Source organism: Thermobia domestica, chromosome 9 (genome assembly GCF_964235325.1).
Source record: "Thermobia domestica chromosome 9, izTheDome1.hap1.1, whole genome shotgun sequence".
Classification (NCBI taxonomy): Eukaryota; Metazoa; Arthropoda; class Insecta; order Zygentoma; family Lepismatidae; genus Thermobia; species Thermobia domestica.
The window spans coordinates 37,969,639-37,994,553 of NC_137462.1; the positions used below are offsets into that span (position 1 = coordinate 37,969,639).

At 31.5% G+C, this 24,915-nt stretch overlaps 1 protein-coding gene across 17 annotated transcripts in view; it reads right to left on the reverse strand.

The window, feature by feature from the left end:
• The window catches only part of LOC145694577 (uncharacterized), a 554,274-nt gene that overhangs the window by 371,974 nt on the left and 157,385 nt on the right, over positions 1-24,915 (reverse strand). For all 17 annotated transcript variants that reach the window (XM_081770921.1, XM_081770922.1, XM_081770930.1 and 14 more), the window contains exon 5: positions 24,585-24,701. In XM_081770921.1, coding sequence (XP_081627047.1) covers positions 24,585-24,701 — 117 coding nt within the window. The remainder of the gene's footprint in view (positions 1-24,584; positions 24,702-24,915) is intronic.

Sequence of the window (24,915 nt, forward strand, 5' to 3'; positions counted from 1 at the left end):
CGTTCAAATTTGTTGTATTTCAGTAAAACTTTATTAAATATATTTTCACGATCTAAAATTTGTGTGGTAATACAGTTAAATATTTTTGCTTATAAATTGCCACTTATGGTCTTTTTGCTTCTTTTCAGTTACAGTTTTGAACATAAGGTAAACGCTCATGACGTCAATTACCCCCTACCTATTAGTCAAACCACGTCAATTTCACTTTAGATAGATGCAGAATTGTACTACGAACATTCCCTTACCAATATCTCGATTTTCGAAAAATGCGGAGTTAAGGTCTTTTCGCTTAGGATGGCAGTAATGAGGGATGAATTTGGTTTTAAATGGCATTGGAAGTGTCACTATTCATCTCAGCGACCCCGAAAACTATGGATTCAACACTAATATAGGTCATATTTCCTCCCCAAGTTACACCGTGAAAGTGGAATGATAAAAACCATCCCAGTCCCGAACCTCATCTATGTGAAAATTTGATCGAGATTGGTCGGGTGGTTCAAGAGTTATTATGTCACAAACATAATCACTTTCATATATATATATATATATATATATATATATATATATATATATATATATATATATATATATTTCTAAAATTAAGTAGCTCAAGTTATTTAATATGGTCAATTATTCATAAAATTTCAAATAGCCACATTGTACGTAGCAGTGTCGTGTGTACTATCAAAGTCGTGACTATACAAGGAAAGCGATCAAGACTGAAGGCAAACAGGTGAATACTGTATTGTATGATTGTAGCAAAAAAAAATGTTAAAGTACTAAGAACTCTAGAAAGAAAAATAGCGATAACCAGCGAAGTGAAACATTACAAGTCATTTGTACACATGCAAAACAGTTCAAACATTTTGTATAATTATTCTTCTTTAACAAGTAAATTATATGTATCTGAGAGTTTAAGGCTTCTGTCATAAAACTAAAGAAAGTGCAAAATTAGTATCAAAAATTATAAATATAATAACACAATACAAAAATCATAAAACAAACATATCTGCAAAATGATGCTTTTGAATTTTAAATCAGAATGTGCGAAAAAAATAAGACCTGGTTTGACTGACTGAATGAGACACTTTCAAACAAAAGAATTATATATTATACTGAAGATAGAATACAAATGAATGATGAACTAGTTCAAGAATTGGAACATGAATAAAGAATGTTCATTAACAAACTTGAGCAAGAGTTTTGTGCATGAGAGTTATCTATGAAAAGTTAAAGAGAGAAAAAAACAAGCAAATTCTTTGTCCTTCTCCTCAAAAATCACTTAAAATAACGAAGGAAAACGAAAGTAAAATAATAACAATAATGACAATTTCTTTAGTGTAATAAATTGAATTTGTCTTTCCATTATATTTTTCTTTTTTTTTTCTGTCTAGAAATGGGATGTGTAACAAATTTCATAAAAATTGATCCAAAACAATGTTTCTGTTTCAGTGTCTTCTATATATTTTCCTTTTAGAAGTCGTTCACCTGCCACTACTTGAGAATTTTTTTTTTTTTTTTAGTATAGATATTGTTGTGAGCCTAAAAACAGAACAGGGAAGAAGGTAACCTGGCTAAGGCTACTTGACTCAAATAATTACAGCAATATTGTGGTAGCGTGGCTGATGTCCACAAACATAAACAGAACTCACATATGCACGAAAACATAACGCAAGACAGGTTAAGAAAATTCATTTCCTGTCTCGACTTATCTTTATTTTATTTTATTTTATTTTTTTTACAACTCCTTTTCTCTTTTCATTTAGCCACATCTTATTATTGCCTACCACCTTCTTTCAGTTTATATTCCTGTTGTTTCTTTATTAACAGAATGAGGAAGAAAATAACATGAAATAAAATCTACCTTATAATAATTTTAGTGCTTTTCGTTTACTGTCATGGATCACACTAAATGCGTCTTTAACTAAGAAATTAAAAAGGAGCACGACTTAGCACTAAAAGTAAATTTAAAAAAAATGAAAATTAAGTTCTCAAATTTACACATCATTTCTGCACAAAAACATTGAATTATTTTCAATTAACAAATGTCTTTTGGAGAGGTCATTTCTATTTTGTCGTGTTCTCAAACGAGAAATAAAAATTCCCAGGTCAGTGAAGTTCAATTGTTAGGTCAATAGCTACATAACTGAAATGCAGTCATGAACGGCTCAAAGTTACTGTTTATAGTTCCAAATAGTCATTAAACATCCTTAAAAGTTAATTATGTAATTTAATGCTATTTCAGTACTACACACGGCGCATAATGTTGGTTTTGTAAATAACACAAACACTTAATCCAAGAAATTGAATAGATGCTTAGGAATATACATATATTCATAGATTGATTTGTTTCCTGAACTACACAATCTTATATAGAAATAAAGTACTTGAAATTGAAATTGAAAATAAACATGCATTATTATGTGTAGTTATTTTAATATATATATATATATATATATATATATATATATATATTGCATTTTATATCGTTTCTTATCATTATCCATCAAGTAGACTTAGTTTATTTATTGTCTGTTCTTAATGTATTTTTACTTACATGTTAAGCTCGGAACAGCCGAAGCAAATAAACCGATAAACTAGAATGTTGTACATAATCAATGCAGGGACGTGTACCTACTTTTGGGCCACCCTGTATATATATATATATATATATATATACAGTGATTACTGAGATTTAAATTTATTTCAGTTGAAAGATTGATAAGTTGCAAGGCACGTCGGTTTCTTAGGTGAATTTTGTGTTTAGCACATTAGATCTCACCGCCATTACTCATAAAACAGTAAAACTGAAATTTTACTGGTTCCTACGGGAAGTCAAATCCATTTCTAAATCAAAGGTAATTTAACCGTTTGGTAACGCAGAATTCTACAAACGTGCTTATTATTTCAAACTGTTATTTTAGTCCGTAGAAGCCCATAGTATGTGGTTATAAATTTTAAGTTCCTTAGTTCTGTTACATTTGTGGCATTTATTGCTGTTTCTTTTCTTACATTCTTTATGTAATCAGTATGTATTGTTGTTTATGTAATCCACGAATGTTATATTGTTATGACACAGTACAAAGATTCAAAAACGTTATATTGTTATCATTATGTTTATTCTGATTTTTAAAACTGAAAATCACGTTTTATTAAACATTCGTAAACAATGTACGAGTCCCCTAATAAGCACTTTTCTTTTCAACTTGTGTATCTTTAATGAACAGTGACAGATTTTCCAAAATAACACAGATAATAGTGTTACTTATTCTAGTAATTCCATTTTTGGTTTATGAACATTAAAAAGTCTATTAGTTACTCAATTTTAGTATATATAAATTTAGTTAGTACTTTTTTAAATACAGTATGTATATATATATATATATATATATATATATATATATATATATATATATATATATATATATATATATATATAAATAACAAAACTGTATAACCTTCACGTTATCATATTGCATGCCTATATATTTATGGTGGTTCCAAAAAAAATTACATGTAGCAAAGATTTTTTTTATTTAATCTTTATGACTCATGAATTTAATATTTAGAGATAGAAAATGGGACAAAATGACTGATTTTAAAACATGATATTATCACAATTATTGAAGTACCATAACTTAAGACGTTACAACTGGGAATTGAGCTGTTCTATTTAGATGAAGATTTTATATCAGTGGTGCTATTAACAACCGGTTCTGTATATATATATATATATATATATATATATATATATTGAGAGAGACAGAGCGATTAATAGATAGATAGATAGATATACAGTATCTCTCTTAGCAAACAAATCATACAAGGCAGATAAAAGCAAATTTTTTACTGGACACCACAAGTGACAAGTAGAGATCAACACAACATCCTAATTCAAGGTGGTGTGAGGAAATTAGGCAGAACTGCATCGAATTATCGAAGATAAGAGTTCAGATGGGTATCAAAAATATTGGAAAGACCTGGATACAGCAATGGATGGACATTTGTTGATAACGGTATGTATGCGTTTCAAATACCCTCACCACTACACTCATGTGAACTCAGTCCTTATTCTTGGTATGTGAGCACTTGAGATTAAGAAATAAACGCTTATATCTTGTCCTGAGAGATCATGTGTTTAACCCTGTAGCTTTAAAAAATTCTAAAAATAAAGATAGTTAAACTAAAATTTATTGTTTCTAGATATAACTGGCTAAAATTTACTGGGCATAAGAAACGGGTCTGTGAACTAGAAATATTTTACAAATCGGTTCTAGCGCACCAGCTGAATAGCACCACTATATATATATATATATATATATATATATATATATATATATATATATATACAGTGACGGATCCAAAGGGGGCTATAGGGCCTATAGCCCCCCTTGACACTCAGGTATACACTGGATAAAATGGATCCTGCTTTACACTAGATAAAACGGCAAATTATGGTTAGTCCCTCCCTTGATCATATCCTGGATCCGCCACTGTGTATATACTCGTATATATAATCTTCCTTTATTTAATTGTGCAATATAATTTCACACATGTAAAGTACTTCCTTTATAGCAATTATTGATACTTTTTTTTTTAACGGAGATCTAGCATAACTCAAGGCAAATGTGAATGGACCGTTTAACGTCTCAAGGCGACCCTTGGGTGTGGTCAGACCTTTTAACGAGTTAAGGAGGACGAAAGCCGGGAAACCATTAGACACAATCACTCGTCTGACTTCTTTTTCTGTCTTCATTTGGACTTTCCTTATTGTTATCTATGCACTTATCTCAAGTTGTTTCTTTTTCTTTTTTTTTTAAATCGTATTATGACAACTACAAATTATGAAGGGGTAGAAATGTGCAATTAGCAACACAGTAAAACGGGACTAACGCTGAACTTCTGATTTAGATTAGAGAACTGCATAAGGAAATTAAATTAGCATAATTTTATTTTGGATGTTATGAAGAGAAGTTTATCTCTATTTACTTACTGAAGCTATAGAATGCATATTTAATATTGAGAAAAGAAAAAAAAAAACTATTCCTGTTCTGCATCCTTATAAAAAATGAAATGTAACTCTACCCATTAAAAAATACAGTTTCAGGACTTCTCTATGCTCTTTAATATAACATTTAATTTGGAACATTGTTGGTGGCAATACATCCTACTTTTCTGATATTCTACAATCAACAGCTCTTCAGAAGAAAATGCATCAAGATGTGAAAGAACATACTGCTTTAGAATGGCTTTACATGTAACGCAGTTTCTTCATCTTTAGTCAACAAATTCAGAATATTGTTGATTGAACTCAGTCAATTTTTCTTTGCAAAGATTTCCTATTAAAGCACTGATTTATTACGAATGAACAGAACCTATAACCGTGTTTTAGTGGGAAGCGTTTGGAATAAAACACATTGATACTATATGTTTCGATATTTTAGTTTCAGGATGTAAAGTAACAATAGCTTCATCTCTTCTTAAGTTTACTTTTACTTTATTTTCATATAGAATGAGTGAAGTATTTTAAATTCAAGAATGAACTAATTAGTAATATTAAGAATAACTAATAATCGTTGTGTATAACGATACAATACTATTCTATATTGTCATAAGAATTAGATCTGGATGAATTAAACATTGTAACATTATATATTATCTTTATGAAAAGGTAAACATTTGCTTAGTGCATAGAATGCTGAGGAAATGGGCTAGAAATAAAATGCTCTACTCAAATATTTACCTATGTCAAGCATTAGGTATTTAATAAAACAGGAAGTTAAATTCACTCAGTAGAACATTAATTGGATTTATGAAATTGAATATTTATATAATGAAATCGTAATTACGTAATTCTTGTATAGTAGTATCTCTAATACTTGTTCTAAATCTACCCTTCAATCCAGCTTCTTAATTTTCAGATTACCATATTCCCTTAGAACCAAAGGGAAAAGAACCTGACAATCTCCTAATGGCTAACCTAACCTAATGGCTCCTTCTAACTAGTTTAGCCAGAGCTCATCTTTGGAAAGAATACTGGAACAAAACCAAAATTTAAATATTTCAAATGTGCACGTGCGTGAATTTACCCTTTAATAATATTGTCTTACAAGTTCACATTGAATTATGTTCTCTGTTTATAACTTGACAATCGAAAAACTAACAATGTCCACATTTTGTACGATACTGATCTATAAGAATTTGGTTATTGATGATACTGAAGAATATTGGTTTCAAAACTGTTTTATTGAACACCATGAACAAATCTTTTACTACAGTATCATGAGTATAGACAAACACAAAATGCACGAGGTACTGTTGGTTTGCAGAACAGACTGGAGGGAAATCAAATAATACCATTTTTTCTTATGCGTTCGCGTTGTGTTTGTACTTAGACATTGGTCACAAAGTACACTCGGTACTTCCTTTAATGAAGCACCCATATCTGGTATCGCTAGTTCTATAGTCATTTTACTAAAACTGACTTCACATTCATCTAAATTTAGATTAAAAAAAAAAAAAAGTCATTATCTAATATAGACAAATGTAAGATACTGTTAACTCTTTTCGTTAATTTAATAAACCATGGTAGGCTAAAGAGAAGGGGGGACAAATGCAAGTGAATGGTGTACGAAAGAAATTGTATCACAAGAAAGTAGGAGTAAATTTTTTTTTTTTTTTTTTTTTTTTTTTTAAGCCAGAAGTGGACTCTCTACCACTTAGCCATATAGTACACTTTGGAAAGATTTAAATGTTGTCCTCCAGTACTGACGAATTCCTATGCACGTTCTCACGTTCAATAAAAACAATTTCTTCCTCCATTAGAGAAGAAACTCTTAAACGAATATATAGCTAAAGTTAATGAATAACTCAGAAAAACTCCCTGGAATAAGATCAGTTTTCTTTGGTGGAAACTGAAGAAAATCTAAATCTACTAAAAGCCCTTGTAGTTTACTTTGTCCCTCAGGAAAGCTTTTACCCATTCTTGCATGGGTACACTAATGAAGGTGACCTCTATCCCTCCCTTTTACTTCTTCCTAATGGAAATGGTAACCTGGGAGCTATTCGTTAACTTCGAGATTCAACATTTAATGTTTGTATTCTTCACGAAAGACTTCTTAAAATGATTGATGAAAGCTACCACGCAGAACTCATCTAACCAAATTCATTTTGTCTACACAGCTCCTTTCTTTGCCAAATGGGATTTTGTTACACAAACCAACTACCTAGATTTGACAAGCTGCATTCTCGCCTGACTTGGTGGGTTATGACTGTTCTTTCATAATTTACACAGAAGAAGCATTCTTGAGAGAAAATTATGTAAATAATGATATATATAAGGCAAATGTAGTAGCTGGTTCTTAGGCACAATTATGTGGCAGACAGTAGTTTAATTCATTAAAAGTCGTTGATGTTGAATAAATAAAATATCAATTTTAAATGTGCAATACATTTCTTTTAAATTAATAAGCAGATTAGATACAAGAGCTACATAATCTCTATAACCGAAATAATAGTTTATTAAGTATCTAAAAACATACTCGTTGGTACAGCAGTTATTAATTAATGAATATTTTCTTCTTTAGTGACTAATGTTACTGTGTTCTTTAACGAGTGTAAGGACCAGTTGTTACTTTGTCAACTGAATTTATCTGTAACAAGCATGCTTTCAGGTAAGTTAAAAAAAAATGTTTAAAGTTTGCGTGATATATTGATTGTAAATAAAACTGAACTGAATGAACTCAATACATTAATTGCTTAATTTCATTGACTCGTATCAACAAGGAAGCACTCTCGACGTCACAACGGCTCTTATAATCTTTAAAATTGGTTCCTACAAAAGTCATTTTTCCTTCTAGATAACACTGTAGTAATAAATATTACTGTTTACAAATGACGAAAAGGTATACATGTAAGTATGTTTAATTTGGTAAGTAATAACATTAGTTTTTTTTTTTTTTTTTTTTTATTATTTATCACTTCTTATAGAAACCATGCATGATTTCGTGGCTCTTAAGCAAACGGCGTTGATTGAAAGAGGATTTGGACTCCTGAAGCAGGGAGGAATGTAAACAGAAAGAGAGTCCTCTCTTACGTTAGTGAAGAAGCTCAGTTGTTAATTTCAGAGTCAAGAAGTGTAAAGTCAAACGCTTCAACCATGAGGGATGATAATGTTTCATTTAAACTCCCACTAGTTCTTGCACAATGCACAAACTGCTTTCCATTTCGACTCAAGTGTCACGTCCTGATTCCACTTAGTCTCCATTAAATGAAACACCTTTCTTAAAAACACCTTACAACAACTTTTATGAACATAAAGAAAATGTTACACTGGAAAATTTATAAATGTTGTGAGTAAAAACTATCAACTAACTCTATAGCCTATGAAGCCCGGAGGTTCAATGCCACATTCACAAAACCTTTCCATTGACTTCTGTCCTTGGCCAACTGGATCCAGTTTCTACTTTGTATTTTTATTTCTGCGAGATCCGTCTTAATAGTGTTCTCCCATCTGTAACTAGGTCTTCCTAATGGTCATTTTCCAATTAGACTTCAAGTTAAATCTCTGAAAGCGTTCCTGCTTTCTTTTATTCTGGCTACATGACCTGCCCACCTCAGCCTTCTAAACTTGATGACCCTAACAATGTTTGGTAAACGGTATAAATTACACAGTTCCTCGTTATGAAGTTTCTGCCATTCCCCATTTCCGTTCCTCTTGGGTCCAAATATTCGTCTAAGGATCTTGACTCAAATATTTTCAGTCTACGTTCTTCCCGCAGAGTAAGCGATCATGTTTCGCAATCAAACAGGACAACAGGTATTATTATCGTTTTATATATTTTAAGTTTCAAAATTCCTCGACAGAATTCGCGATGACAAAAGATTTTGAACTGAAAAATAACATGAATTCCCTACTTTAAGTAAACATTTAATTTGTTCGTGAATATGCTATATACCCAATCGATTTATTTATAAACCTTTTCCTTGCACATGTAGTTACGACTATTTTAGCTTTATTTCCAACAGTTAGTCCATCAGCTAAATATTCTGCGACAGTATGGAAAAAGTTTCTGTAATATTTGGTAAAGTGATAAATTTTATGTCTTTGTAGTCCAGCAGAAGCCAACCTGATTGAAGCTTTATCTATTTCACATAAAGATAGATTTGCTCAACCAAGACTAGCTTCTACTATGTTGAATTCAATTTTAAGAAACTCCCTAGTTTTGATAGGTTTATTGGTGAGGACATTTATGAAAATATCACTTTGCTATATTTTGCATGTATATATATAAATATATAGTGTGTCCCAGGAGGAAGGGACAATATTTTGAGAAATGATAGTATGGGTGATTCTAAGCAAAAAGTTTCATATGAACATTGGTCCTAATCTCAATGGTTTGAGAGCTACAGGTTGTGAACCATTTTTGACATTATGTTGCGTATTGTTCATCCTGTAATTACTCTAGAGAGGTGGTATATAGCGGATTTGAAAGGCGATGGAATGACCTTTCCAACGGTATGCAACATGTGGTAGTGGTGTCTTTGAAAGGGGTGTTATTGAGAAAAAGTTAAGACTATGTAAGGGAATTGGATAGCAATACTGATTTCCAAATTTCGAAATCAGTATTACAAGAAACATTTGAAAATTGACACTTCCTTCAGTCAACTTATTCTGGTACCACCAATGTTTAAAAAAAAATGTGTCAAATTATAATTCTATGTTACTTTTATAGTTTATCACGCTTTTACTAATGCCACAGGAAGTTGTATCCTTTCAATTTGAGTCTGGGACTACCACCGTTTGTATTTCATAAAACTATTGCCTTGTTTTATTTTCGCAGAGTAGGCTTATTAAAATTTATTAACATTTCATTAGTAGTGCCATTTCTTTTTTAAATCTTGAAATACCAACTGAAATTCCTGTTATTTCTTGGTGCAAAATTCTCAGTTAACGCGCTCATGGCAACAGTCCGGTACAAGTACTGTATATGTACACACGTGCGTGGGATTTTAAGCGAAAAGGGCGACGAATAGCGATCCCACCTATTAGATGACGTCACACTTCGTTGCAATAGGTGAAATTTCGATTCGACTTATTTGGAAACTCGTTCTGTCAGTCGATCTTTTTTTTTTTTTTTCCTACTTCCAGTCCACAATATGTCCGATGATAACCACAAGGAGCACTTGACATTTACGACTCCTACAGAACGTGTTACAAAAGATTGGATTTACACAAGCTACAAAGGAAACGACGGGACAGGGTTAAAAGTGAAACTGCCCACAGCCAGCCGTCCTATTATATATTGTTTTTAAATACAATTCTCTTACACCCACTAGAAATACGAAACTCAAAAGGGTGAGCGACTGGGCAGACAGTATTTTGCAATTTCCTAAAATGGACAATTGTATTAGTTTATTTATTTTAATTTTAGAGCGAAGATAAGAAAAAAGAAATTCTTATGTCAGAGAAACAGAATTAATGGATTCATAACTTTGATGGTTGCTATATAGTGAGCACGATAAATGTTCAGGTACCCCTACACATGCATGCCCACCTTAGCCCCACTCCCCTTGTAACTTGGACTATTTCTTAAAAAAATATTTACAAAAGAAAAGAAAGACCTTTATGTACAGTCAGAGACAAAAGTTCTTTTCGTTTGATAAAATTAGTTTTGTAAATAACTTCGGAATGGAAGGACAAGTTGAGTACAGTTTTCACTAAGTTAAAAAGAATGTAATTTTCTGTATATTCCAATCGTACCACTGTTCCACATTTCCAAAATAAATTTTACCAAACGGAAGGAACTTTTGTTGCTGACTGTACAATAAGCTTACTAATCCTTGAACAACCTTAGGTCGAATCATTCTTTCTCTTTCCATAAATTGCTGGCGACACCCTAACAGACAGGTTACGACATTGAAAATGGCCGGGTAAGTCAAAAGGGTTAATTCTGAATCTAAAGATAATTTCACGATACCTCTTTTAGTTCTCAAGATTCAGAGCTTTACAGATAGCATTAACGTTACTGCTATTACGAAGCTTTTGAGTCTATGTACAGCGAATGTAAAAGTGGAGTTGCTAAAATCTAAGTTTGAATGTCCGTCAATATTATATGCAAAGAATTGGTTGACACATCATATATAAGGAAGGATTTATTTAACTTGTAAGATTTCTCCTTTCTCTCCCATTCGTACTCGTTTAAACAAGGATAGCTTTCAAACTAAAAAAAAAAAAAAAATATCCTCTTAACAAGGGTTCAGATATTTTTTTTATTTATATGTATTTCATAATGAAAATGTTCTGAATATTCCTACGATATGTCACTGCTCTTTTGTTCATTTCTTGAAATTTAACTTTAAAAAAAAGCACCGAGAATATGAAAGGCGTGGGCCCACAATTTAAAGTGGAACTCAAACATTCAGAATCTCTCCCACCAAGAATCGAACCCGGGACCATGTGCCAGTCACTAGACTACCAGGAGGGGCTATCACTTCTCTTTTTGCTGTCGAAATAGTTAAAAAAAAAAACAGTAAGTTTGAATAAATAAAAAAATTTAAATTGCAGTTGAGCAATTAAATAGCTATTATTAGGAATACGATGAAGAATCTACACCCAAACCCAGACTGAAAAAGCATTTAAGAATCATTAATCATTGATGAAGGAACAAAAAACAGACACAGAGAGAGATCTTTAAAGATTTTCTAAAGTAGCAACCATATTTTATAAATATCTGTTTAGCTGAACGTGTCAAAAAATAAACGTGAATAATTTCATAACGTGTTAATGTAATTTATTCTGTATAATCAATGACTAACTGATAACATTATATTAATTTTTTAACATAATTTGATATAATTGACAAGAATTTTAGGAATGATGTAAAAAATGATCAAAAGATTGCGATCTTAGCCAATAATTAGTTTTTGGATAAGGAGCAACAAATTTTTTGAACTGCCCCTATATCGAGTTTTCGTATTTTCTACGGAATAAGCACATCATACTGAGTAAACTGATAGTTTGAGTTTGGCTACACTATATGTAGTTCTCCAGATATAAGACCTACAAGAATCCTTTTGATTGAATTATATAGGATCCTTTGATCCAACAATTAGTCATTATTGTACGTAAAAAGAGTTATTTTCTTTCTTAAGAATTGTATTGAATATTAATTTTTCTTTAGATAAAGTCATTCTTTTTGTTCTAACCTGATATATTATAAAATTGTATTTGTTTTTAAATTTTGTATTGTTTGTATATATATTGATGAATTCACATCTGCTCTCTCTCTCTCTCTCTCTCTCTCTCTCTCAATATATATATATATATATATATATATATATATATATATATATATATATATATATATATATATATATATATATATATATATATGTGTGTGTGTGTGTGTGTGTGTATGTTTTAATCATTATTATATATTCACTCTGTATTAACACTTTCTTTATGTATATATGTACACACATGTCAGTTGTAGATAAATAAATAAGTAAATAAAACGTTCTTTTTGACTGATGTTATTTCAAAACTATTTAACAGTTTTAACAGCTAAAAAGTCACAAAGACAGTATATATAATATTATTCGATCTACAAAATTTATCTACAATTTTGGTTCCCAAGTTATTGACCGTCAAAGTTGGAATTTGGTTTAAGTCAAATTATTACAAAATAAATAAATAAAAATAAAATAAAATAAAACACTAATTACTATTTATAACAAAAGTTAGGGGAAAATACATGGAACAAACCTATTAAACGTAGTGTATACTCATAATAAAGATTTACAAAAATCACTGAAGGACGATTATTTTCCCCAATCGAGAATTTCATTACTAGTTGTATGTATCAGAAATGTTATTGAAATTTCATGGTGAAAATAGTACAACGTACTTGTGAAAGTGGAGTAGTATTTGTGAACTAATTTCGTGCTGCTTCCTTGTTGATATCTGTTTTTCTTAGCAGGATAGTGGCAAAAAGCATAGAGAAGATTATGAGCTCTCTTTAGATCTGATTTATATAAGAATAACCTTGACAAGGTGAAACAGTTACAAATTCCTCTTATAGATCACAAATTAGGTATGAGAGAGTTATCAGATTGTTGCAGCCCAAAAATACAGATTAAAAAAAAAAAAAAAAAAGTCAACCACACTGGACGTTTTTCTGAGAACTCGCCTAGATACTGATTATGGTAATTTTGGTCTAATCATGAGAGATGGCTTTCCAGGACCCAGGAGCCAGAAGAGCCGCCGTCAGAAAAGATGACCAAGCCAAGGTCATGTACTCCTCTCAGCTGGAGTTGTGGATTTCTTTTCTCCTTTTCGCTCCTTTTCGCTGTTGCGTCCTTCCCAGCAAGGGCGCATCACTTGCAGCGCTTTGTTACAAGAAGAGCAACGGCCTCATGCGAGTACAACGCCCTCCAAACACTCAGAAGTCAGTTATCCACGGATGCTTCTTCCTTCCTGCCTATTTTGCCCACGGAGGTCCAACAGTTCGACCATTGTTGCCACATCTGGCGGATTTGCCACAGGAGCGAATGGGCGATTATCCCTGCCACTTCAGGTCTTTTCAACCTTCCTCACCAGTTTGACGTAACGTTTAATTGGAGTTTCGTCGTCTGTGCACCAGAACGAAATACTTCTTTCTGTTTTTTTATCTTTTTTTTGGTAAATACGCATTTTTCTCTATTTCAACGCGTAAACACATTTGAAAAAGAAGAACATTTTTTGAAGATGATAGTACAGTAAAAGTAATCTTTCAATAAATGCTAGTGTTATACCACGACATTTTAGGAATGCCATTCACTTTTCTCTAGCTTAGTTACTGTAAAGGAATAAAATAATGGGAAAGTGACTTTGTTTATTTGAACACAGCGTTCCTTCCGTTTCCGCTTCTTGTATAAATGCTTGTTTTTGGTTTATTGCACTATAGTTATTTCATAGAAACAGAAGACTTTAAATGCTCAACATGAGCGCGCTTAGTTTTCAATTTATTTTATAATTTCAACGATACAAAAGAAAGAAACAATTAATATCAAGGCCGGTAATTGTACTGAAAATAGTTTAGGTAAACGTCCTTTTTCAATGATATTATTTTTTTTCTAATTATACTCTTATTTTTAATGTATATCAAGCTATTTATAAAAGCACTGTTTTGCATTAACTCTTAACGCACCAAGCCTAAATCGTCAACGTTGTTTACCAAGCTGGGGTCTTCTAGGGACCTCAAGTATTATTTTAATTTCTCAATATTTTTTTGTACTTTTTTTAACGAAACGTACCATTGATCTAATTATGTAGCAGATATCCCAAAAGGATGCAGCGCACATAAAATCGAGAATAAATTGGTTCTTATAGTTGCAGCAGTATCACCAAATATCACCCTCTGGGGTCCCTAGAGGACCCCGCTTGGTGGGTTAAGGGTTAATTAATAACTTAGGTACTTTGTGGTACTCAAAACTTGGAAGTGGTGCTTTGAAGGTAGTACGAAATTCTCTTAACAATTTCAAGAACACGTCTGTGAAAAAGAATATACATTTTGAACGGCAATCAATTTTTAATAACGAAAATTTCTTTTCACACTAGAATTGTGATTTGTGTATTAAATCTATTTGATATCAGTGACATTTGATGACTAATCTAGGCAGCTATCCTAGTAAAAAGTTCTAGTAAGTCCTAGCAGAAGTCCTAGTAAAAACACACTAAACGCCTGCTGAAAAGAACAAATTTCGTATGACTCTGCTTTTCTAAAATAACCATCAGTCAACAGATAATGAATCATTTTGGCAATCTTTATTGTTTTTTACGTTAAGGTACTCAGACATCCCGTTTTTAACGAAATTGTCCCTTTTTTCCAGAAAATCGTCCGGAGTTTTGAGAAAAATGCAAGCGGAACGCAAAATTTTTCTTTTAGAAAAAAAGCATCCCGTTTTTGGCTTGTAGTTACTTAGTATACTAGTAATTTCTTGTATGGACTTGTAATTTCTATTAATTTCTTGTAGAAATGTAATTATAAATATACTAGTAATTTCTTGTAGAAAAGACCTATCTTTCTATAAGAAATTCAGTCCTCAAAAGGGTATGACATTCAAGAAACAATCAAGATCCCTAATTTTGGATTCTTTTGCATACTAAAAGGTAATGTGAAAATTAAATTTGGAATAAGGTTAAGCAAATGAAAATTGGTTATTATAAAAAAGCTAGAGACTTCTTTCTCACTGGCATAAATATCGACATAACAATGGCTATACCAGGTATATTGTCAAGTTATGCCAGTTTGCAAAGTTTCCCGTTTTTCTATTTTCTAAACTTTGTCACCTTACCTTAGGTACCAGCTGGGCTTTCCTTAATCTATTGTGTTTTTACTGTCTTTCGTAATAAGACATTTCCGATGTTTGTCAAGGATTCTTTCGTTGCTAGTAGTATAGTATTCCTTTAATTATGATACAATGACACAGATGTAATGAATCATATTAAAGTACAGATATCATTAACACGCACACATATGTATACAAATCCAGAGTACTATAGTTTCTCGTAAACAATAACATGATTTCCTCGATTCCGAACTCTTTGTTTATGGAAGTTACTGTGGTCTACTGGACAGTATTCATAATTGGACACGTGGCACGCAAACAATCTCAGTTGATTAATTTTCATGATAATACAAGGATTATTCTATAACAAGATAGAAAAGCAATATTGTTTTCTTGATTACTTATCATTCTTTTTCTATCTTGAACTTCCAAGATCACCATGAATTATGTTTGTAAATAAAACAGAGGTCAAGAGCATCGGTTGTTTTTCTCGATTTTCCACCATTGACCAGAAAAATATAGTTACAAAGATAATATTGACTGCCAAGGTTACTGGACTTCATATTACGATGAATTTTTGAATATAAACTGAACATTGCTTGCATTACTACAGTAGAAGGAAATCTTAAATAACCGAGTGCAAAACTCAATTTTCACGAGAGAATTAACCTTGTACTTAGTCCTTGTGCAAACCCAGCATTAGTTGCGGATAGAAAAGTACAGGTTACTTGCAGATTCAATCGTTCAAATAATTTTTAGTGTATCTTTTTACAGTCTTTCAACTAGCCGATTTATCATTATATCTCCAATGCCATGCAAAAATTCCATTTCGGTTTACCTGTGAGAACAGTGTTTAAATGGGAGATAGCAAGTATTGGCATCTGAATTCCATTAAATAGAATTGAAAATTCCATGTACATAATTATTATCAGCTGGAAGTATACGCATATTTGCCGCATTCTTTCTTTTTTATTTTATTATAAATGAAGCGTGGGCTAAAAGTAGTAAAGTGTTCTCGACATAGACCTTCGTGACATAAACTCGCGAAATGGCTCTGCATGCGTGTGACCCGTAGGTTTGATCTCCAGCGCCAGTGGATTAAAAAGGACTGGACGAAACGGACGGGTAAATGAACTACGAAATTGCATCCACAAAAACAACAGTTGTTTGACACTCACTTGGATTATGAAGAAGGCCAATTAGTCTCTGTGGTAAGAGCAATGTAATGAGTTTTGGGTCTCTTATTTTCCCTGTCCCTCCCAACACCTCATCATCCAAGATAGTGCTTGATTGCCTTTCGGCAACACGATTGTATATGTGTGTGTATGACTTGTTCTTCTTTTTTCCTTTTCTTTACAATCTTTGTTAACTAGACACTACAACAACTTCTAATCCCATAAGTGACCAAATACGGAAATAAACTTCCGTAAATAGGTTCAGGGCCGGCCATAGGTAATTTGCCACCCCGTGCAATGACGTCATTTTCCGCCCCCTCTCCCTTTTTCCAGAAAGAACAAATCTTAAAAGACACGGTTTTAAGTGTGCTACCGCAACATGAACAACGAAGGAGAGGAAAAGTGCACTCGCACTCAGAAAGGCCTAAACACTACAAATACGATCTCGTTGTGTCTGTTTCTTTTTCTTTAAATAATAATCTATTTTGCTAGTGAAAGATAAAGCAAACACGCCTGCAGATGAACGATGGCAATCCTTTTTATAGAATTCAATATCAAGATTCAATCTCAATATATCAGTTTGCAATTCCAGTGCAAGTAGCTCTTTTATCTTTATTTCTTGATTTTCCTTCTACATCTATTAAAAAATAAAGGTACACGTGTTTTCTTTTTCAATCATAAAGGAACTTATTTGTGACAAAGACAAGACTAGTTTTCATATCAAAACTGTGATAACTAACTAAATGGAACAGTGTTCGCTACTGTCCGAGAATTGAGTTCTTGTGTTTGACAACAATCAAACAATTCATGCTGGGATTTGTTTGAACATTTGCTTTAGCACTGTCTATGTGACCTTAAACTAATGCAACCTAAACATGATTTATGAATGTAGTATTCAAATAGAAGGTCAGCTTAGTAAATTTAACTACCATCATCACGAAGTCTGTTTCCAGAATGAAATATTTATTTTAAATAATATAGTTATGACAGATTTTGCCGCCTTGTGCAAATGCACGTGTTACACAATGCTAGAGCCGGCCCTGCTTATATTGTAAGAAGAATACTTGCTTAATAGAAGCTACTCAAATGGTAGTTCTGTGAGTTCAATTTTTAAATAATTTCTTTAGATGGTAACACTGCAAATTATTGACAAAATCAAAACCCATAGAAACAAACAAGTATTTTGATACATACGATAAATGGAGGGTAATAACCGATTTTATTATATTAGACCGTTTTCTCTACATGTGTGAATTGAAATGATATGCAAAAAAAAAAAAAAAAAAAAGGTAAAAAATGTACATCTGGACTGAGAATCGAACCCGGGTCTACTGCTTGCAGTGTTGATGCATTAACTACTATGCTACCCAGTCTGCTCTCTACACACACATACATTCTATTATTCTTGGTGTTCAGTTACTCAGACCACATAGACTGCATCACAACTGCTGTTGTGCTTGCAAACCCAGTGTTTATACTACATAGTAAAGCTGTTCAGGAAGTGAACTACGTAGTGTAGCAGGAAGCGCATCGGTACGGTAAGCTGCAGACACCCGGGTTCGAATCGTGCATTCTCACTCTTTGTATGCACTTTGATACATGGTTGGAAAGAAATTGCTGAAAGACCTCAATATGGCTTCAAAATTAAAACTTTTTATAAATGAAAAAAGTTATCATCATTATTGAAAAATATAAATGGAAATCAAGTTTATAGCATAAAGTGTCTAACAGATTTTTCTTGTGGCTATTGCGTGATATAATAAAAATCGAATTTTTAATAAAAAGCTTCCTTGAAAATTTAAAACAAATCCAAAGAAAGCATTACTTTAAAAACTCTCAGCAAAGTTTTCTCAGAGATTCTCTTCAAAGCCATCAACCATGACCGATTTCTTATTCTGGTTGCAGATGAAATCAATAATAATCTACATGCACACACGTACAGAAAAAAAAAAAAAAAGAGATTCAGCCATGTGTGAATGGCAGCTATGAATATTCTTTTAGGTTTAGTTAAGGACGATTGATTTCATAATGTTATTATTACATAAGAATTAACAATTCTTTTTATGTTATCAGATTAACATTTTTTTTTATCAGTATTTCTTGCATGACTTGTGTACGTGTGTATATGCTTTGTGTAGGCATGTGCAACAGACTATAATTATCAACAAAACCTCTTGAATGCTCTAATTTTTTGAACACTCTGAATTAAAAGTTTATTATAAATTATCTTTTAATTTCTAATTTCTTTATTATAATTGTCTCTAACATCATATGGTGTATCTTCTCTCTACACTTCCGAATTTTCTTTTTGTATTTTTATTTTAAGGAATTACGATTTGCAGATATATGATTGAAGTAATCAGCTTTCTAATTTATGTTTATTTTTTTTTCTACAATTGAAATTTCTAGTTATGGAACTTAAAAAAAAAAAAAAACTGGATTAAAAAATTGGATTTCTGAGATCAGATAATCAAGTCTGAAATGACAAAATTTACATTTTCCGTTAAGTTATCTTAAAATTAAAAAAAAGTAGAAGAAACAAATTAAAAATGAAATGAAATTTTTAGTGTAATGTCTCTCGATTACGTCCTTTAGGCTAAAAGAGATGTGATTAATGAAAGTGAATCATTATGGAATAATTTGGTAGAATGAAAATGTGGAAGAAAACGGCCGTGGTCATGGTATTGTTTACTATACACTCACTTGGTCTGTGAACCCAACCATGGATCCCTTGCACACGGGCGAGCGCTCTACCGCTAAACTATCGCCCCTCCACATAGAAGAAGAAGACTTCGATGTTATTTGCATAAAGATTAGAGTTTAATCATACTACTAGAGATACTGGGCACTATTTATAATGAGAATAGAGGACGCACTGTTTATAATGTTATAAGCACAATGCAAAGAAATTATTATAACTAGTATTGGGGTAAAACTACTTGCTGTTGAACGAACTTTTAATATATTACAAAGAGAACAAAACATGTCTTTTTCAGTATCGAAATATTAGAAAGAGAAAAACTTAACGAAATGTGAAAAAGTTTAAGTATTATTTTATATTACGGACAATTTATTTTACAGTTTGTCAATTATCAGACATCAAAAATAATAAATAATAATTTGATTAAATCAAAATTGAAAAGAAAAGAAAGACTATAATTTTAACGTAACAATAAGATGAAACGGGTTGAACTTTGTAAACGAAAGGATTGATTGGATTCGCGAATATATGCAATAGTTTACAAGTAACTGCTAACAGAATCACTTCAATGTGCAATGATAATTATGCACTTTCTCGAAGTAAGTTGATCTTTTATCCATACTCGTATAGATTATGACAAGTAATTTTCTGTATTGTTTAGTGTTTTAATTCGTTTTCCTGTTCCTAGATTGATAAGAGATCACTAAGTCACATTTTAAATGAAAGAAAACTACTAACAACCATTGGTACATCACTTGTTGCTAACGAACTTTCATCCGGATTGTGGCTGTTTATTTGTTTCTTTCGAAGCAGGAAAGAAAGGCATACCAGCCTCTCAGGGTCATAATTATTTTTATTTCGATATCAATAAAAAACATCGCCTTTTTTTTCTTTCTTGTGATAGTGAGAGTGGACTAAAATTGAATCCTTGCTTACTTCCTCGCTTATAAACAAACGTCGTGAGTCAACTATATCCGTTGGTGGTGGGGATAAAGAAGGAATGTTATCAGCGACGATCTTCATTTATTTTTCTTTATATGATGACTTACTGATAAATAACAGCTGATGAAATGATAAAGTAATTTTGTTAATTATCTTGTACCATCCAGAGTACTAGGGTTTAGCCGGAAATATGAATTTTTACCACTTTCTATACTGTTACAGCTTTCAAGAGAGTATCCAGGGAAAATAAAAGGTTAGACTTCAGGGTTCCCATTTGCCCCCTATATATATATATATATATATATATATATATATATATATATATATATATATATATATATCTTTATTTGAGTTCATTGAGTTTGAGTTAATTTTAGTTTAGTATCCCGTTCAGCAGCAAAGCTATATGAGACGTGAACCTATAGTTTAATGTTGGATTCCAACCACATGAGCTCCCATTGGCAATCTTATCCCTATTTGAAACCGGTAGAATGTCTTGGTCATGTTTTTTTATGCTCCTATACCTTCTCTTTCACATGTCAGCGTGTATTTTCATTGACTTATATATATATTATACTGGAGCAAATATATTTAGATTATAAAGTTGTAGGAATGTATCTAAGAATTTTAAAATAGAAGACTACAGGATGAAATCTACAAGAATTTCATAATGATAAATTTAATTTACAAATACAAATATAATTAACTTCAAAATTTTTTGACTAACATATTTTCTTTTGCCAAAACCTGCATACTAGGTAAAACTCTGTTCTCTTGAAATTATACAATCAAATCCGTCCTTTCATTCTGAAGCAAATGTGACGAGAAATGAGACTAAAGGATTTTTTTTTAAACTACGAATTTTCTAATAATTAATATCATTAGTCTAACTCTGAGAGTTCAGTGTAAATTGTTAAGAGTATCTAAAGGAGAAAAATAGCAAGAATTTTATTGAAAGTCTTGATCATACGCTGGATACAATTGAATCTAAGAGTGTCTCTTTCTTTAATAATAATAATAATAATAATAATAATAATAATAATAATAATAATAATAATAATAATAATAATAATAATAATAATAATAATAATAATAATAATAATAATAAACTTCTTCCGATATATTTTTCAATTTGTGGCGCGGAAGACCGGGTTCGATTCCTGGTGAGAGCTCATGTGGTTTTGGTCTCACGTTAAACTATAAGTCCACGCTTCATATAGCTTCGGTACTAAATAGAACGCTAAGCTCCTAATTTCTATTTTGACCTAGTCTTTTGATAACTTTAAAGTCATTTGTTGAAATTTACGCCGTCTTTTAAACTTTTTTCCCTGCCAGAATACTGCAAAATAATAATAATAATAATAATAATAATAATAATAATAATAATAATAATAATAATAATAATAATAATAATAATAATAATAATAATAATAATAATAATAATAAGTTATGGTAATGACGCAATTTCTTAGTACTTTTGTAACTTTCATAAAATTATAATTTAATTAAAAGTCACCTGCTATCAAAGGATCAGTATTGTTGAGTAGTATGCCTATAGATTAGTTGTGACGTCATACGATTTGATGAAAATCTTTACTTCTTCATTAGAAACTCAGATAATAAAACATCTTACTTATGGTTTTGATTACAGAATTCAGAAAAGAAACATAAGGTATTTGATATTAATATAACTTCAAGGGAACAGAGTTTTACTTATTTTACAATAAATGTTTTAAAGACAAAAGAATAATGGTAGACAACAAACACTGGAGTAGATTGGACATCCATGCTATTACCTTTTCTATCTTTAGTAGACCATTTTAAATATCAATTAAGTACATATACTGTGTGTTTCAAAACAGTACAACGACGTTTGGGAGATGATCTCTGACACTAAGATAACACGAAAAGTATAGACCAAAGAGGGTGCACAAGTGCTTCCATTTGGGATTATAGGCTGCCGAAAACACGAAAAAAATTAAATTTAAAGGTACATAACTACAATACTATGGGAGCTACCGTATCGGATCAAGACTTTATTTAGAACTAGTATGTGCTCTATCCAAATATCCATGTTTCAGAACCCTGCGGTACTTCTGCAACAATGTTTATAGAAATAGTTGGTAAGAACTTCAAATTATATGCCTGTAGCTAAACTGCCTCTATAAGCATTGTTGCGTGAGTGCCTTAGGATTCTGAGACATGTATTTTTGGATTGTGCACATAATATTTTCTAAGTGAAGTCTTGACCCGACTACGTTAAGTTTTGGAGCTATGGACCTTTAAATTTCATTTTTTCATGTTTTCGGCAGCCTATAACTCCGAAAGGGAGAAGTTTTGCACTCAGGTTGGTCTATACTTTTCCTCTTATCTTGATGTCAGGAATCACCTCCCAAACGTTGTCAGTGTTGTTTTGAAACACCTTGTATATTTCGTAGCTTCTACTGTAGTACTTTATGAAATATCTGTACATAACAACCTGCTTCCTAAAGTCCAACTGTTTTGATTACATTACACAACAGTCCAAATCGATTTGTATGTTATACATCTTTTGGATATTCGTTTCTGTTAAATGTGTTTCTAAAGAGATATGAATTAGATATTATAACTTCAGAGCGTATGAAACATTAAGTAATAGAGCTATTAAATTGAAAATTCATGTATATATTTAGATATGGTAAATTTCGTGGAGAATCTTGTACTGTATTACTGTTAGTTTCTGAGAATTTGTTATTCTTCTAGGAAGTGACATTTCTGCTGCTCTTGGTATTGGTGTTGATATTTATTTACAATGTGATGAAGTTAAAAATTTGTTAAAATGGAAGCGTGACACTTGTAAATAACTGACTCAGCTGATTCTCTTCTCTTCCCATTTCAACATAACTCTCAAAATAATAATAATAATAATAATAATAAAAACAATTACATAATAGCAATAGATTTTACTTCGTATCCATATTTGGTTATGTGTTGTCCTTTTTCGAAACTTGTAAAGTCTCACATTTTCAATCTTTTTCTTTCGTTCTTTACATCTCTTTTGACAGCCTTCTATTACATCGAAGAACAAAGAAAAGCATCTCCTTTGCTGTTTCTTAGCAGTTTAGTGCGTCTCTGCTGTGACAGAAATGCCCTAAAGTAGTTGAATCATTCCTTGCGGTTGGGTTTATCGTTCGAAAGCATTCATTTTTGCAACCAACATGTGCACGCAAATCAACATTTAGAAAAAAAAATCAAATACTTGTATTTTCAAGCATAAAGCTTTTGTCTTCTGCATTCTAATTTGCAATGATCGAAGGTTTTGCTTGGTTCTATAGTAAGATCAGTATCTTCCAGCACGTTCTTGTTTCGAACATAAGATCACGCTCTTCAAATTACCTTTTAGAACATATTTTTATTCATCATAGGTACAGATCAGTCAGAAAAAATGTAGAATGTTATGCAGTGAATAGATTGATAGACCTTAAAACAGTATGTTTTCTGTTAATTCCACATTTAGAAAAGATGTCTTCTGCAGCAAAATACCATATGTTAAAATACGTAAATATATATATGTTACTGAGTTACTCTAATACTTTTAGTAGTCAATAATGCAGTATGTTATTCAAATAACTTCAATCGATTTCTATGTTTATAAATAATGTAAGCTTCCCCAGGCCTGTAACCTGTCACTGTGATAATTTTTACAAGACGGATGATAAGATGGTATCCTTATTTGGCTGTGGTGACTCTATAACGTATTCCTTACTTTGCATATTAGTACTAACCTATAGTTGCCCGTGGAAACGAAGTTTCAACTATTCAAATCACTGGTAAATTAGATTTAGAGACAACTGAATCATCTATTATTAATGATATTTTAGATTTAAGATTCAGAAACTAATACACCTAGTTTCATGGTTAACATATAGTTAACATATGCAATAGTTAACATATATATATATATATATATATATATATATATATATATATATATATATATATATATATATATATATATACATAGATATATACGGACATATATATATAAGATACTATTAGACCAACTAAACAGTACACTACACAAATGTTGAAGGCCAAACTATTCTTTGAAGCACAAATAATACACGGAAAGAGTTTCTTGACGTTTGAATATGAAAATTAACTCTGGCAGGACCAGCGAGGGGAGGAAGGGGGGAGACAAAGTACATAAACCTTCGAAATTTGGGATTTTAATTGTGAATATGTGTGATCCCGTATTCAATGTTTTTATTTTATGTTAACATGTTTATAAAATAATTGCTTCCACGGGACAAATCATCCTTCTTTTTTTTTCTTTCTTCATGAATAATAAGAATGCAAAAATGGTATCTCAAAATACGCTGAGGTTTTGTCCTGCGAGGGTTAAAAAGAAAAAAAGAAAAAAAAGAAAAAAGAAAAAAGAAAAAAGCTGCACCTACCTTGGCAACCGAAGCCATCTCCTGTGTAGCCAGGAAAACACGTACAGTAAAAGCTGCCCATTGTGTTTGTACAGTGTGCAAATACGTCGCACGGTCTGTATTTACATTCGTTTTCGTCTGTAAAGTATCAAAAGTATTAGTAAACCATATGTGCACCAATGAGTTATTCAAAATTTATTTTATTGTTCTACTTTGTACATTCTTAAATAGATGTTTATGAGTGTATTTTGAGCTCTTTAAAAATCATTTTCACAATGTATCTTATATGAACATTATTTTCTTTTCCGTTAAGTAATCAAACTCAAAAATAAATAAATAAATAGATAAAAAT